This window comes from Atractosteus spatula, chromosome 22 (assembly GCF_055471065.1).
Source record: "Atractosteus spatula isolate fAtrSpa1 chromosome 22, fAtrSpa1.hap1, whole genome shotgun sequence".
Lineage (NCBI taxonomy): Eukaryota > Metazoa > Chordata > Actinopteri > Semionotiformes > Lepisosteidae > Atractosteus > Atractosteus spatula.
Window position 1 is genome coordinate 4,157,069 of NC_142727.1, and position 17,354 is coordinate 4,174,422.

Here is a 17,354-nt window from a genome sequence, read left to right on the forward strand (position 1 = left end):
TCCGTCCTCTTTGTAAACACGGAAGTACCTGCGAGGATACAACATCTTGTGCGTGTGGAGCTAACGTGTGGGGGGGGGGGGACTTGAGTTTGCGTTTACTGTCTTTTCTGCTTGATTTGCGATTCCTAGCAAGATCGCGGAGCCAACAAACCGTAGCTCTGCCTCAGGGAGCTGCTGAGATCGGCAAAGGCTTAGGGTAAGTAGTTTTCGCTCCCGTTATCCTTTTCACTGTTTCATTGATGAATCCTGATCCAAACATTTCGGATCGTACCCGTCTGCCTCCGTAGTGATCTGTCAGTACCTGACTGGCAGTGTGTCTGCGCGATTGTGTTTTTCACAAAAGTGTTTCTGTTTCGTAATTATCATAGGAATGCAAATTCAAATTCTAAAATGCATTTTCAACACGTGTTTACCACAATGGGATTATGTTTATTCTTGACTTTTACCGCTCTGGAAATTATGAAGTTGTCATTTCGGGCAGATGTTTTACCACTCATCTTTAAGATCCGCCTTTCAAGTTTAATTTCATGTACCTTTTTTGAAAGAAAGTGGCCACTTCTAAAACTTCCCCAGAACAAACGAAAATCTATACAAAATGCTTAAACACTTCGTAAATAGATACGATCCACAAAAAACACAAGGGACGATGCATGGTTGAAAATCCAGTGCATAAACACACGGCCCAGTTTGTGGTAGGTTATGTACACAAGAGTACATATCCAGAGCCCAGTCCTAGTCCGTTAGCTTGCCAGACATGATCAGAGGAAAATAAAGAATGATTCCACACAGATGATTGAGGAAACACTCATTAGAGAATGTTGATCATGTAGGCAGGGTAGAGAATACACCTAGGAACAAGACATCCCTTGGTAACAAGCCCTGGGCTTCTAGCCTCTGTGATTGACTGTTCAGGTCTGTACGTCTCTCTTATAGTCTGTCAGACATGGGCCTGGAGGGAGACTTGAACTGGATTTCAGCACTGGAAGAGGAGCTCTCTGCTTTAGATATCAGGTAAGATATCAGGCCACTGACACACACCTGGGCCTCAGGTTAAGACGGCTGCTGACACACACCTGGACCTCAGGTTAAGACAGCCGCTGACACACACCTGGACCTCAGGTAGGGCTGCCACTAATACACACCTGGGACTCAGGTAGGACTGCCACTAATACACATGCACACTCACCTGGGTCTCAGATGCTAGTGTCACATTCACCTGAACCTCAGTGTAACAGTATTATTGATAATAGCAATCAAGCTTTAACATAAAGTTGTAACACTCTATTTACATGGTTCCTTTCATAGGAAAGTAGTTCAGTTTAACAAGGCTTATTTCAGCAATATGCATCTTTTGTCTTGGATTAAAAAGTACAAAATGATACATCTCTTACAACAGATGACAGTGAGTTCCTCTGACACAAGAACACACTCACCTGATCGTCGGGTAACACGTACTGACTGGGATGTGCACAAGTCGGTGTGTGACTCAGTCTATAGGCCTGTCCCTCATGTTTTCTTAGGTCTGGACACAGCTATGCTAACAATATTTCATCACAGAAAATAAAAACCGATCGACTGGCATTTTGGGCATTTTGTATAAACCAAGGACTCAGTTTAACTCTTGATCCCCACCTCTCTCCACCCAAACTGGAAACTTCTCTTTCAGGGACAACGCCTCCTGCACAACAACAGACCAATCACACCACTGGACCTTTGACCTATCAGCCAATCCATGGGAAGGCAGCACTACTTTCCAGCCGGGCCTAACGGAAGATACCATTGCGTATGGCAACGGAGGGGACATCTATGACACAAACTTCCCCTCGATGAACACAGAGCCAGAGACGCAGCCGGAGCAAGACACACAGATGAGAGAGACAGATAGCTGTACACAGGTAAATCAGTAGTACTAATGTGTGTCCAGCTACATGAGAAAGTGGAGATGATAGACAGTGACAGGTGTGCACAGCTGAGAGAGGTGGACACATGTGAGAGAGAGAGGCACAGGTGTGCACAGCTGAGAGAGGTGTACACAGGTGAGAGAGAGGCACAGGTGTGCACAGCTGAGAGAGGTGAACACGTGTGAGGCTGGTATTCAGGTGAGAGAGACAGGTACGTAAAACTATTCTCTGTCCGGATGACTGTACGACTGCAGTAGTGATAGATGTTCACAGCTGTGTTAGAGACAGTGTCTATCACCGATCCCTGACAGGTCACCTCTTGTACATGGGAGTTGCCACCAAACATTGGACAGGGCTTGGAGACAGTGGAGGCTATAGAAAAGAACAGGTGGATACAGGCGTGTCGTGGGATAAAAGAGAGCAACAGTCCGCTGACAGTGTTTCTCTGCGCAGACAGAGCCCTGGACAGACGACAAGGCAGTGAACACGGACCAGGACTTGAAAACAGTAGTGGTAAGTCGGGGGTGAAAGACACCCCAACGTTATGGGTGTTATCAAAGATTGTGATGATTCTTTGGTTTGGAGAGTTGGGTTGGATGACTACCTCAAGGTAGAGTGGCTCTGGTCTTTCATCAGTCTTGATCTTTCATCAGCTTTTCATCCGTCAGGATTTGTAACCCTTTCCTGACTGATGAGCATCAATAATTCCTCTTCTGAGATCATTGGAGATGACCTTCGATTTTGTTATGACCTGTTGCCGCGCACCATGTGGTCCATGTGGGGAGTTTGCTCTTCACCACAATTCTGATCTTTCCATGGGGGGGGCTCTGAAACTCAGCCCCTAAGATCTACATCATTATGTGAACACCTGATTCTCATTTTTCCCTTGTTTGAGCTAATGATAGTAGGAATTCACTTACTTTTTCACGACCCCTGTGTAACACCACTGCACGAAGAAGTAAGCAGTGGACTGTGGTTCGTGTGAGGAGCATTCGCTGTATGATGGGTGTGAGCAGTATTCACTGTGAGTGTGTGAGCAGTATTCACTGTATGATGGGTGTGAGCATTATTCGCTGTATGATGGGTGTGCTGTATTCACTGTATGATGGGTGTGAGCTGTATTCACTGTGAGTGTGTGAGCTGTATTCGCTGTATGATGGGTGTGAGCTGTATTCACTGTGAGTGTGTGTACTGTATTATGTGAGCTGTATTCACTGTATGATGGGTGTGAGCTGTATTCACTGTGAGTGTGTATACTGTATTATGTGAGCTGTATTCGCTGTATGATGGGTGTGAGCTGTAGTCACTGCGAGGGTGTGAGTTGTATTCACCGTATGATGGGTGTGAGCTGTATTCACCGTATGATGGGTGTATGCTGTATTCACTGTGAGTGTGTGAGCTCTATTCACAGTATGATGGGAGTGTGCTGTATTCACTGTGAGTGTGTGAGCTGTATTCACTGTGAGGGTGTGAGCTGTATTCACAGTATGATGGGAGTGTGCTGTATTCACTATGGGTGCCTGTGCTCTGTGCAGCAGGCAGTGGAGCAGTGCCATCAGCAGCTGCTGCAGCAGTGTGATTCTCTGCTCCGCCAGAAGGAACAGGAGGAGATCCAGCTCCAGAGCCAGGTGAAGCTCCTGCAGCTCCAGAAGGAGGAGAGCATCCGGCAGCAGCAGGTCAGACAGTGGGAGTGCTGTGGGTGTGTTCTTCCTGACAGCCATGTAATCCTGACCTCTCTGTATGCCATCACGTACACGGGGTGCTCCTGTGTTTAGTGTGCGGGGGTGTAGTGTACACGGGGTGCTCCTGTGTTTAGTGTGGGGGGGTGTAGTGTGCACTGGGTGCTCCTGTGTTTAGTGTGTGGGGGTGTAGTGTACACGGGGTGCTCCTGTGTTTAGTGTGCGGGGGTGTAGTGTACACTGGGTGTTCCTGTGTTTAGTGTGGGGGGGTGTAGTGTGCACTGGGTGCTCCTGTGTTTAGTGTGTGGGGGGTGTAGTGTACACTGGGTGTTCCTGTGTTTAGTGTGCGGGGGTGTAGTGTACACTGGGTGTTCCTGTGTTTAGTGTGTGGGGGTGTAGTGTACACTGGGTGTTCCTGTGTTTAGTGTGCGGGGGTGTAGTGTGCACTGGGTGTTCCTGTGTTTAGTGTGCGGGGGTGTAGTGTACACTGGGTGTTCCTGTGTTTAGTGTGTGGGGGTGTAGTGTACATTGCGTGTTCCTGTGTTTAGTGTGCAGGGGTGTAGTGTACACTGGGTGTTCCTGTGTTTAGTGTGGGGGGGGGTGTAGTGTGCACTGGGTGTTCCCGTGTTTAGTGTGCGGGGGTGTAGTTACACAGTGAGTAATATTAATGTACACTGTTCAGTGTATGCATGTTTGCAGATTGATGTTAAGTGTTCAGTGTTTACCGTGTGCTGTTCTCAGATTGCTGTGCTGTGTTTACAGTGTAACAGGTGTTTTTTTGTAGGTGCTGATTGACAAAATGGACGCTCTGAGGGTGAAGTTGAAGTTAAACTGTTACAAGACCACGAGGAAGAACTTCACTGTGAAGAAGCTGGAGCTCACCGGAGAGAAGGAGAAACTGGAGGAGGAGCAGAACAGGTACAGTCCGGCAGAGCGAGAGAAGGGTGGATGAGGTGCAGGGCCTGATGGGGGAGTGAAAGTCAAAGTCAACCTGTTAGTCAATCAGACACCGTACCAGGGGCTCAGCCTGTGAGTGTCGGTCAATCGGACACTGTTCCAGGTGCTCAGCCTGCGTGTGCGGGTCTGTCGATATGGATGCTTTTCCAGGAGCTGTGTGCGCGGGTCTGTTGATATGGGCGCTGTACCGGGCGCTCAGCCTGCGTGCGCGTGTCTGTCGATATGGACGCTGCTCCAGGCGTTCAGCCTGCGTGCGCGTGTCTGTCAATATGGACGCTGCTCCAGGCGTTCAGCCTGCGTGCGCGTGTCTGTCGATACGGGCGCTGCTCCAGGCGTTCAGCCTGCGTGCGCGGGTCTGTCGATACGGACGCTGCTCCAGGCGTTCAGCCTGCGTGCGCGGGTCTGTGGATACGGACGCTGCTCCAGGCGTTCAGCCTGCGTGCGCGGGTCTGTCGATACGGACGCTGCTCCAGGCGTTCAGCCTGCGTGCGCGGGTCTGTCGATACGGGCGCTGCTCCAGGCGTTCAGCCTGCGTGCGCGGGTCTGTCGATACGGGCGCTGCTCCAGGCGTTCAGCCTGCGTGCGCGGGTCTGTCGATACGGGCGCTGCTCCAGGCGTTCAGCCTGCGTGCGCGGGTCTGTCGATACGGGCGCTGCTCCAGGCGTTCAGCCTGCGTGCGCGGGTCTGTCGATACGGGCGCTGCTCCAGGCGTTCAGCCTGCGTGCGCGGGTCTGTCGATACGGGCGCTGCTCCAGGCGTTCAGCCTGCGTGCGCGGGTCTGTCGATACGGGCGCTGCTCCAGGCGTTCAGCCTGCGTGCGCGGGTCTGTCGATACGGGCGCTGCTCCAGGCGTTCAGCCTGCGTGCGCGGGTCTGTCGATACGGGCGCTGCTCCAGGCGTTCAGCCTGCGTGCGCGGGTCTGTCGATACGGGCGCTGCTCCAGGCGTTCAGCCTGCGTGCGCGGGTCTGTCGATACGGGCGCTGCTCCAGGCGTTCAGCCTGCGTGCGCGGGTCTGTCGATACGGGCGCTGCTCCAGGCGTTCAGCCTGCGTGCGCGGGTCTGTCGATACGGGCGCTGCTCCAGGCGTTCAGCCTGCGTGCGCGGGTCTGTCGATACGGGCGCTGCACCAGGCGTTCAGCCTGCGTGCGCGGGTCTGTCGATACGGGCGCTGCTCCAGGCGTTCAGCCTGCGTGCGCGGGTCTGTCGATACGGGCGCTGCTCCAGGCGTTCAGCCTGCGTGCGCGGGTCTGTCGATACGGGCGCTGCTCCAGGCGTTCAGCCTGCGTGCGCGGGTCTGTCGATACGGGCGCTGCTCCAGGCGTTCAGCCTGCGTGCGCGGGTCTGTCGATACGGGCGCTGCTCCAGGCGTTCAGCCTGCGTGCGCGGGTCTGTCGATACGGGCGCTGCTCCAGGCGTTCAGCCTGCGTGCGCGGGTCTGTGGATACGGGCGCTGCACCAGGCGTTCAGCCTGCGTGCGCGGGTCTGTCGATACGGGCGCTGCTCCAGGCGTTCAGCCTGCGTGCGCGGGTCTGTCGATACGGGCGCTGCTCCAGGCGTTCAGCCTGCGTGCGCGGGTCTGTCGATACGGGCGCTGCACCAGGCGTTCAGCCTGCGTGCGCGGGTCTGTCGATATGGGCGCTGCTCCAGGCGTTCAGCCTGCGTGCGCGGGTCTGTCGATATGGGCGCTGCTCCAGGCGTTCAGCCTGCGTGCCAGTCAGGCAGGTGTTTCTTTTCTTCATTCCTGACGCTCTGTGTGATCCTGAGACAGGCTGACCCAAGAGCTGCAGGAGGCAGAGAAGAGGTTGGCCTCGCTGATAGAGGAACAGGGACAGGAGAGGTGAGGATCCCTCTGTTGATATAAAAACAAACAGGTTTAACTTCTCAATAATGCCTGTGGCTGTAACCCTGCTCAACAGGTGATTCTCTTGTGCGTGCATGTGTGTATTGTTAATTTGTGTGTTTTTCTTCTTGCCTTCTCATGCAAAACTAATTGCCCCCTGGGGATATTAAAGACTCTCTTTACTCTCTACTTTCTACCCCCTAATCTTTAAGACCTGTCACTCCTGACCTCAGTCAGTTACAGTCTCACACATCACGGAGCCACTGCAGTGGACAATGAACAATCATGCCTGTACATCAAAACTGTGCCACTCCTATAGAAAGAAAGTCTGCAGTTTGAAGCTATAAATGTCTCGCTCTGTCGATGCACATCTGTCTCGCTGTCTCTCTCTGTAATGTAAATAGCAACTTTGAGCTCCTTACTTTGATATTGTGGAGAAGTGATTGTGCAGTATGCATTGTGCTTAGATACTGTCCAGGAGTGATTGTGTGCTGTGTATCATACTTCGGGACTGTGCAGGAGTGATTGTGTGTCGTGCTTCGGGACTGTGCAGGAGTGATTGTGTGTCGTGCTTCAGGACTGTGTGGGAGTGATTGTGTGCTGTGTATTGTGCTTCGGGACTGTGTGGGAGTGATTGTGTGCTGTGTATTGTGCTTCGGGACTGTGCGGGAGTGATTGTGTGTTGTGTGTCATGCTCTGGGAATGATTGTATAGTGCTTTGGGACTGTGCAAAAGGGATTGTATAGTTTCTGTCGTGCTCTGGGACTGTGCGAGAGGGATTGTATAGTTTCTGTCGTGCTCCAAAACAGTGCGAGAGGGATTGTATAGTTTCTGTCGTGCTCCAGGACAGTGCGGGAGTGATTGTATAGTTTCTGTCGTGCTCCGGGACTGTGCGAGAAGGATTGTATAGTTTCTGTCGTGCTCCATGACTGTGGGGGAGTGATTGTTAAGTTTCTGTCGTGCTCCGGGACTGTGCGAGAGGGATTGTATAGTTTCTGTCGTGCTCCGGGACTGTGCGAGAGGGATTGTATAGTTTCTGTCGTGCTCCGGGACAGTGCGGGAGTGATTGTATAGTTTCTGTCGTGCTCCGGGACTGTGCGAGAAGGATTGTATAGTTTCTGTCGTGCTCCATGACTGTGGGGGAGTGATTGTAAAGTTTCTGTCGTGCTCCGGGACTGTGCGAGAAGGATTGTATAGTTTCTGTTGTGCTCCAGGACTGTGCGAGAGGGATTGTATAGTTTCTGTCGTGCTCCGGGACTGTGCGCGAGGGATTGTATAGTTTCTGTCGTGCTCCGGGACAGTGCGGGAGTGATTGTATAGTTTCTGTCGTGCTCCAGGACTGTGCGAGAGGGATTGTATAGTTTCTGTCGTGCTCCGGGACTGTGCGAGAGGGATTGTATAGTTTCTGTCGTGCTCCAGGACTGTGGGGGAGTGATTGTATAGTTTCTGTCGTGCTCCAGGACAGTGCGGGAGTGATTGTATAGTTTCTGTCGTGCTCCAGGACTGTGCAGGAGTGATTGTATAGTTTCTGTCGTGCTCCATGACTGTGCAGGAGTGATTGTATAGTTTCTGTCGTGCTCCAGGACTGTGCGGGAGGGATTGTATAGTTTCTGTCGTGCTCCAGGACTGTGCGAGAGGGATTGTATAGTTTCTGTCGTGCTCCGGGACTGTGCGAGAGGGATTGTATAGTTTCTGTCGTGCTCCAGGACTGTGCGAGAGGGATTGTATAGTTTCTGTCGTGCTCCGGGACTGTGCGAGAGGGATTGTATAGTTTCTGTCGTGCTCCAGGACAGTGCGGGAGTGATTGTATAGTTTCTGTTGTGCTCCAGGACTGTGCGAGAGGGATTGTATAGTTTCTGTCGTGCTCCGGGACTGTGCGAGAGGGATTGTATAGTTTCTGTCGTGCTCCGGGACTGTGCGAGAGGGATTGTATAGTTTCTGTCGTGCTCCAGGACAGTGCGGGAGTGATTGTATAGTTTCTGTTGTGCTCCAGGACTGTGCGAGAGGGATTGTATAGTTTCTGTCGTGCTCCGGGACAGTGCGGGAGTGATTGTATAGTTTCTGTCGTGCTTCATGACTGTGCGAGAGGGATTGTATAGTTTCTGTCGTGCTCCGGGACTGTGCGCGAGGGATTGTATAGTTTCTGTCATGCTCCAGGACTGTGCGAGAGGGATTGTATAGTTTCTGTCGTGCTCCATGACTGTGGGGGAGTGATTGTATAGTTTCTGTCGTGCTCCAGGACTGCGGGAGGGATTGTATAGTTTCTGTCGTGCTCCATGACTGTGCGGGAGTGATTGTATAGTTTCTGTCGTGCTCCAGGACTGTGCGGGAGGGATTGTATAGTTTCTGTCGTGCTCCGGGACTGTGCGAGAGGGATTGTATAGTTTCTGTCGTGCTCCAGGACTGTGCGAGAGGGATTGTAGTGTGTGATGTGTTTTCCTCTGCGGAACAGGGACTCTTGGGATGCTGAGCTCTCTGCACTGCACAAGCTGAACGCAGACCAGCGCAAGGAGGCAGAGGAGGCTTGCCAGGCGGCACGAAGTGACGAGGTTAGGAGAGCTTTTTCCATTGTGATCTTTTGTGACTGTCATAAAATCACTATATGTGCTTTGACAGTTAAGCTGTCTATATATACGGTACTGTATACGTTTCTGTAATTCCTGTGTTTGCACTCAAAGTGAATCTGTGTCTGTGTGTCTATGTATACTGTATGTTTATGTAGATGAGTCTGTGTTTCTGTGTATACTATACTCTATGTGCACATGAATCTGTTTCTGCATGTCTGTATAAACTGTATGTGCACTCAGAGTGAGTCTGCGTGTCTGTATGTGCTGTATGTGCACTCAGAGTGAGTCTGCGTGTCTGTATGTGCTGTATGTGCACTCAGAGTGAGTCTGCGTGTCTGTATGTACTGTATGTGCTCTCGGCGTGAGTCTGTGTGTACTGTATATGCACTCAGAGTGAGTTTGCATGTCTGTACTGTACATGCACTCTGTCTTCCTCTCTATAGCTCACTGCACTAGAGTTCCAGAGAGACCTGATGGTGTCCGAGGTGGAAGACTGGCTGGCAGAAGCAGAGAAATATCTCAACTACCTGAAGTAAAACAAGCTGTCTGTGTGCCCCCGTCTGTCTCCCTCTCCTTCCCTCTGTCTGTGTGCCCGTCTGCCTCACTCTCTATGTGCACATCTCTCTCACTGTCTCTCTCACATTCTCCAGAATGGAGCTGCCCTCCTTCAGTGCCCTTCAGCACATGCAGTTAAGGATTGAGTGGGAGAAAGAGATCGCAGCCATTCGGACCTCTCTGGGCACACTGCAGGTGAGAGAGAGGAGGAGAGGACTGGCACAGGGGGAGAGAGAGGAGAGGGCTGTACTGGGACAGGGGGAGAGAGAGGAGAGGGCTGTACTGGGACAGGGGGAGAGAGAGGAGAGGGCTGTACTGGGACAGGAGAGAGAGAGAGGAGGGGGCTGTACTGGGACAGCACCTCAGTTAGCTCATTGTTCTAGATACTGAACAGTGTTGGGCTCAGAATATTCCCTCAGCTCTGTTAGCTCATTGTTCTAGATACTGAACAGTGTTGGGCTCAGACTGCAGCCCTTCCCCACCCCACGAGTGCAGAATTCTGGTCTTTTGTTTACAATTTTCACTGCACACCTGTTCTCGGGAGTACATGACCAGCTACACTGCTGTGAAGAAGGTTTGTAAGTTTGTGCATCCGTCTGAAGTTGATGTTTTGATCGCCCTCTTGCGTTGATCTCGTCTCCCCCCTTTCTCTCATTTTCTCCCTCTCCATCTTTCCCACAATTTTCGCCCGATTCTGCTCTCCCCGTTTCTGCATCTTGCTCTCTCTCATCTTCCAACTTCTGACCCCATCTCCCTGCTTCTCTGTGCTCCTCCTGTACAGCGTCAGTACAACGAGCAGCTGCAGCTGTTGCAAAGCGGTCAGCGGCTGGACAGTCTGCCCCCAGTGACCCCGCCTGCCCTCCCGCCGGTCCCCACGGTGAGTGTCGGGGAGTCCGTCCTGCTCTTCATCCGACCAGTGCCTTTCGGTGGCACACACTTCATAGCCAAGTTGCAAATTTGGCTAGAAAGCCAAATCACACATTTATAAGGTCCTCATCTGCATTCAGCAATGGCTCTTCCGTGACGTTTCCGTTTCAAGCGCACGCTCTTGTGGGAAATCCCTCATCCAGAGAGCAGGGGACAGGTCTTGTGGAGTGTCAGTCTCCTTTGAGCTCAGTAAGTACAGCAGTGCGACTCTGGGTCCGAGGACAGAGACACTGCGAGGGTTTGCCAGCTCTTATATCCAGTACGGGCTCAGAAAGAAGTACGCTTCACACCTGGGTGTTGGTCCTGTCCTTAGAGCGACTTCTACTCTCAACACCTTGTAGGAGGAGATTAGTTGCTGCAGCTGTTACAAGTCAGCTCTGTGAAGAGCCCCGGACTCGTAATTGGAAGGTTGTGCTTCAAGTCTAGGGCGAGACACTGCTGCAGTTCCCTCGAGCACATAATTTCCCCCGACTTCCTTCGGTAATATATCCAGGTGTTGTACAAGTTACACTATTACGTGGAAATACAAGTTGCTTTGAACAAAAATAAGATAAATTAATAATTAATAGTAAGAGCTGATTGCCAGATATATGCATGTGTGAGTCAGGCACGAGTGATGGGCTGATTTCTGAAAAGATCACACTTCTGATTGTCTCTGATTTCTGATCCAGGTTGAGATGAAGATCCATGCGATGATGCAACCCCAACACCCCACTGTTGCCATGGGCGTTAAACCACCCCCCCACGTCCTGCCGCAGCCCCCCGCTGCCACCCCCTCTCTCTTTTCCACGGCGATACCCTTCGCGGTGCCACAGCAACCACTGGCCGGCGCCCAGAGGGTCCCCCAGCCGGCCCCCGGCCCCGCCAACCCCCCGAACCCCACGTCGCAGCCCGCGGGCAAACTGGAGCAGCTGCTGGAGAAGCTGAGGGCGCGATTCCCACAGTGCAACAGGTAGGCGCACTCCGCGGCAGAAATGCCGTGTGGCCGATCGGCTGGCGATAAGGGAACAGGCCCTGCGTCTCGTGGCCAATCGGCTTGATCCAGTACCTGGATGGGAGACCTCCTGGGAAAAACTAAGGTAGCTGCTGGAAGAGGTGTTAGTGGGGCCAGTAGGGGGCGCTCACCTTGCAGTCTGTGTGGGTCCTAATGCCCCAGTATAGTGAGGCGGACACTATACTGTAAACAGGCACCGTCCTTTGTATGAGACGTAAAACCGAGGTCCTGACTCTCTGTGGTCATTAAAAATCCCAGGGCGTTTCTCAAAAAGAGTCGGGGTGTTACCCTGGTGTCCTGGCCAAATTTCCCATTGGCCCTTACCAGTCATGGCCTCCTAATAATCCCCATCTCTGAACTGGCTTCATCACTCTGCTCTCCTCCCCACTGAGAGCTGGTGTGTGGGGAGAGGACTGGAGCATCATCCAGGTGGGGCTGCACACTGGTGGGGGTGGAGGGGATCCCCGTGACCTGTCAAGCGCTTTGAGAGGAGTGTCCGGAGTAGCACTCTGTAGGTGTAAGCAATTATTATTAATTAAGATTCAGTCTACACGGGTGAATAAAAAGACTGATCCTCTCTTGTGGGGGATATAGAAGGCACTGGGTGCTGCTGTTAGTTGAGCATAAGTGTGTATAACAGTATAGTGTTTAAACACTAATCTGCACGTTTAGGGTGTGAGGCTGTCTGCACTCTTGTGTCCTGGGTTCAGTTCGGACCCGGTGTGCATGTTCTCCTTATTTTGCTTGGGTTCTCTTCAGGTGCCTCTCTTTCCTCCCCAGCTTCCAGAAACATACTGGTGTAGAGCAGCGAGGATCGTCTTTGTTGTTGGGAAGGACAGTAAATAGTTAAAGTGAATATTTTGTTTTGTGATGACCACGGCCTTAGTGGACATCTCGCTTACAAGCCCAGGTGTGTCTAGACGGAGTTTTCTCCAGTACTGGAACTTTTAAACTAGACACATGATGCAGTATTCTCTGTCTACAGCAAAGACTTGATATTTTAGCAGACAAAAAGAACACGATCAGACACAGCTGATGTAGGCCGAGAGTCTTCCTCTTGTCTGTTCACGACACGTAGCCATCGAGAGAACTGAGTCTGTCTCCGGAGGCCTTTGTGAAATAAAGTATTGTAGCTGTTGGTACAGTGCATCTCTTCTGTGGAATAAGAGAAGCTTTAATCTTGCGCTGTAAGCTGCTGGCCTGGTTAGCTGGTGTCTAAACCCATGTGTGTGCATATCCAGGGTGCAGTGATTCTGAGAGACTCTAGCCGAGAATAACATTGGATGGTCGAACACATTTGCCCTGGGATCTGCAGGCTGTAATATGTGTGTGTCTAACAGACAGGCAGCTATAATCTCCTTCCTGCTCTCACTACTCTTCGCTTGTGTTTCTGTGCCAGTCATTCCTGGTCTCCCTGTCTGTGCCCTCTCCTGCGCCCCAGCTCCGATCCTCAGCCCTCTCTCTCTGTCTGCAGGTCTCAGCTGACCGCAGTGCTTCAGCAGATTAAGATGTCCAGAGGCACCATGGCAGGGCTCTCCATGGAGGAGCTGACGCAGCAGGTGGCACAGAGACTGGCACAGAGCGAGACACCCAGACAGGTAACTCTCACAGAGACTGGCACAGAGCGAGACACCCAGACAGGTAGCTCTCACAGAGACTGGCACAGAGTGAGACACCCAGACAGGTAGCTCTCACAGAGACTGGCACAGAGCGAGACACCCAGACAGGTAACTCTCACAGAGGCTGGCACAGAGAAACAGGTGGCTCTCACAGAGACTGACACCCAGACAGGTAACTCTCACAGAGACTGGCACAGAGCGAGACACCCAGACAGCTAACTCTCACAGAGACTGGCACAGAGCGAGACACCCAGACAGCTAACTCTCACAGAGACTGGCACAGAGCGAGACACCCAGACAGCTAACTCTCACAGAGACTGGCACAGAGCGAGACACCCAGACAGGTAACTCTCACAGAGACTGGCACAGAGCGAGACACCCAGACAGCTAACTCTCACAGAGACTGGCACAGAGCGAGACACCCAGACAGGTAGCTCTCACAGAGACTGGCACAGAGCGAGACACCCAGACAGGTAACTCTCACAGAGACTGGCACAGAGCGAGACACCCAGACAGGTAGCTCTCACAGAGACTGGCACAGAGCGAGACACCCAGACAGGTAACTCTCACAGAGACTGGCACAGAGCGAGACACCCAGACAGCTAACTCTCACAGAGACTGGCACAGAGCGAGACACCCAGACAGGTAACTCTCACAGAGACTGGCACAGAGCGAGACACCCAGACAGGTAACTCTCACAGAGGCTGGCACAGAGAAACAGGTGGCTCTCACAGAGACTGACACCCAGACAGGTAACTCTCACAGAGACTGGCACAGAGCGAGACACCCAGACAGGTAACTCTCACAGAGGCTGGCACAGAGCGAGACACCCAGACAGGTAGCTCTCACAGAGACTGGCACAGAGCGAGACACCCAGACAAGTAACTCTCACAGAGACTGGCACAGAGCGAGACACAGAGACTGGCACCCAGGCAGGTAACTACAAGTAACTCTCACTGAGACTGGCATAGAGAAACACGTGACTCTCCCTGAGACCGGCGACCAGACTGGTAACTCTCACATAGACTGGCACCTATACAGGTAACTACAGGTAACACACTGAGACTGGCATAGAGAAACACGTGACTCTCAGAGACTGGCCCCCAGACAAGTAACTCTCACAGAAACTGGCACTCAGACAGGTAACTACAGGTAACTCTCACAGAGACTAGCACCCAGACAGGTAACTCTCACAAAGACTGGCGCAAATTGAGAGGCACACAAAAAGATAGCTCTCATGTTCCCTCACAGACGCCTGCACAGAAAAGTGTGTGCAGACAGGTAGCAGAGACTCACACTGAAACACAGGTTTGGGGCAGGTAGGACAGATAAAGCCGCCTTCTCCTAATTTAGCTGTGTTAAAGGTCATTTAGACATGAATCCTGTTTCCTTTTTTTTCAGTCTCATGGTCCAATCGGGCCTCCCTCTGCCACAGCCAGGACCTTTCCCAGCTCAGTGCCCCAGGCCCATGTCACAGCTCACCTGCCTCACAGATCACCCGCACCCCAGGCCATCTTCAACACCAGGCCTCCTGTGGTAAGAGTGCACATGTGGCCCCTGCTGGCCATCAGTGGAGCAGCGCTGAACCTCCCCCCCCCCCCTCGTGTAGCCAGTTGTGTCCAGGAGTGTGTGCTGGTGTCCCGCACGCGTGTCAGCAGGACTGTCTCCCTCCTCGCAGGCAGCCCGGCCCAGCAGCAGGAAGCTGTGTCTGGTGTGTCAGAACCAGGTGGAGCCCGGGACCCAGCAGGTGCTGAGCTGCACCCATGTCGTACACAAGGAGGTGAGTGAGGGGTTTTTGGGGTGGCTGGGTTTGTGGGGCTGCAGGCGGGGCAGGCCGTGACGGTGCGTGTGTGTGTGTTTCTGCTCTTGCAGTGCATCAGCGTGTGGCTCCGCACCAGCAAGAACAACACCTGCCCCTTCTGCCCCTCTGCCAAGTGACGCGTGGGGACAGTCGAGGACAGGGGACGGGGTCCTGTCTCATGCTGGGCTGAAGGACAGAAGAGCTACTGGGCCATCGGAGACCACACCCAGCAGACCACGCTCTTGTACCACTGACTGCTCACTGATCGTTTACTGACCACTCACTGACCTTCCACTCACTGTCTACTGACCACACACTGACCATCTTCTGACTTCCCACTGACCACACAGTGACCATCCACTGACCTCCCACTTACTCTCCACTGACCACACACTGACTGTCCACTCACTGTCTACTGACCACACACTGACTGCCTACGGACACTCTACTGACCACACACTGACTGCCTGCTCACTGTCTACTGACCATACACTGACCATCTTCTGACTTCCCGCTGCTCGCTATCTGACCAACCACTGACCATCCACTTACTCTCCACTGACCATCCACCAATGACTCACTGACTTTCCACTCACCACCTTCTGACTGCCCACTGACCACCCACTGACCACACAGTGACCTCCCACTTACTGTCCACTGACCATACACTAACTGCCCATTGACCATTCACTGATCCCCCATTCACCACCCATTGACCATACGCTGACCAGCCACTGACTGCCCACTGGTCATCCGCCTTCCATCCAGTCAGCTCCGCAACTGGTCGGCTGCTTGCTCACCATCTACTCACATCTGTAGATCATACACTGACCACTTGCTGATTGCCCTGTGACCTCCCATTGACCATCCACTGACCTTTAGGTTACCTACGGACTGCCCACTGAACACCTATCAATCATCCATTGATCTCCCACTGACCGTCTATTGACCTATTAACTGCCCACTGACCTTCTGTAAGCTGTGAGACAGCCCAGAAACTGTGAAGGGGCCCAGCTAGATCCCTGAATACAGGGCTGATGTTCTGTAGAAGACTAAGTTCTTCACTTCATGGAAATAAAAGATGTTTCTCATCTTTCTGGAGCAGGTCTACACTAGGCTCTCTGTAATCCCCACATGTATGGTGCTGCTGGCAAATCACTTTGCAGTGTTTTTAACAGGCAGATTCTTAAAGCCGAATGGCTTTTTCTTGGTTTTAACTGCAACAAGAGGGCTGTTCAGGTCACGGCGATGGACGATTGTGCCCAGTCTGACCACATCCCTGTGCCTGTTTGCGCTGTCCTGTGTGGTGCTTCAGGCGAGGGGGGCTGAAGAATTATTGGCACCCTTCATAGAGCTGAACAAAAAAAAAAAACAGCACAGATAGTGGCATTTATTTTGTGTCCCCAAAGGGGTGAAAACTACAGGCTTCTATTCTAATATAATTATTTTAAAAACAAATATTTGTAAATGAGTAATACCTTTTTTTTCCCCTCAAAAATGTAGGTGTCAAAATTATTGGATTAAGAAAATCTAACAAAATGAAGTCTGCGGTGAAATTCTACTACTACCACCCTGTCTCTGGTCCTGGTTCTGACCCAGGTGCTGTTCCTGGCTCTGTCTGTGGTTCTGGTTCTGCATCTGGTGCTGTTCCTGGCTCTGTCTGTGGTCCTGGTTCTGACCCAGGTGCTGTTCCTGGCCCTGTCTATGGGCCTGGTTTTGCATCAGGGGCTGTTCCTGGCCCTGTCTGTGGTCCTGGTTCTGACCCAGGTGCTGTTCCTGGCTCTGTCTGTGGTCCTGGTTCTGACCCAGGTGCTGTTCCTGGCCCTGTCTATGGGCCTGGTTCTGCATCAGGGGCTGTTCCTGGCCCTGTCTGTGGTCCTGGTTCTGACCCAGGTGCTGTTCCTGGCTCTGTCTGTGGTCCTGGTTCTGACCCAGGTGCTGTTCCTGGCCCTGTCTATGGGCCTGGTTCTGCATCAGGTGCTGTTCCTGGCCCTGTCTGTGGTCCTGGTTCTGGCTCATGTGCTAGTGCAGGCTCCGGTCCTGGTTCTGACCCAGGTGCTGTTCCCGGCCCTGTCTGTGGTCCTAGTTCTGCTTTGGGTGCTGTTCCTGGCCCTGTCTCTGGCTCTGGTTCTGACCCGGGTGCTGTTCCTGGCTCTGGTCCTGTTCCTTGCCTTGTCTCTGGTGCCGTGCCTGGTCCTGGTTCTGACCCGGGTGCTGTTCCTGGCTCTGGTGCTGTTCCTTGCCTTGTCTCTGGTGCCGTGCCTGGTCCTGGTTCTGACCCGGGTGCTGTTCCTGGCTCTGGTGCTGTAACTTGCCTTGTCTCTGGTGCCGTGCCTGGTCCTGGTTCTGACCCGGGTGCTGTTCCTGGCTCTGGTGCTGTTCCTTGCCTTGTCTCTGGTGCCGTGCCTGGTCCTGGTTCTGACCCGGGTGCTGTTCCTGGCTCTGGTGCTGTAACTTGCCTTGTCTCTGGTGCCGTGCCTGGTCCTGGTTCTGACCCGGGTGCTGTTCCTGGC

At 52.6% G+C, this 17,354-nt stretch overlaps 1 protein-coding gene across 2 annotated transcripts; it reads left to right on the forward strand.

Annotated features, from left to right (window-relative positions):
• Positions 1-12: 12 nt before the first annotated feature.
• rnf214 (ring finger protein 214) lies at positions 13-15,942 on the forward strand. Of its 2 annotated transcripts, XM_088940195.1 has the most exons (16): positions 13-196; positions 934-1,011; positions 1,667-1,895; positions 2,355-2,414; positions 3,437-3,577; positions 4,365-4,498; positions 6,307-6,375; positions 8,831-8,927; positions 9,389-9,477; positions 9,596-9,695; positions 10,282-10,377; positions 11,099-11,379; positions 12,896-13,019; positions 14,442-14,576; positions 14,719-14,820; positions 14,913-15,942. In XM_088940195.1, exons 2-16 carry the CDS (start codon positions 944-946, stop codon positions 14,976-14,978), a joined length of 1,791 nt encoding a protein of 596 aa, XP_088796321.1. In that variant the 5' UTR covers positions 13-196; positions 934-943; the 3' UTR covers positions 14,979-15,942. The 2 variants fall into 2 exon arrangements, with proteins under 2 accessions (XP_088796321.1, XP_088796322.1); XM_088940196.1 differs by lacking the exon at positions 12,896-13,019 and having other exon boundaries at positions 17-196.
• The last annotated feature ends 1,412 nt before the right edge of the window (positions 15,943-17,354 follow it).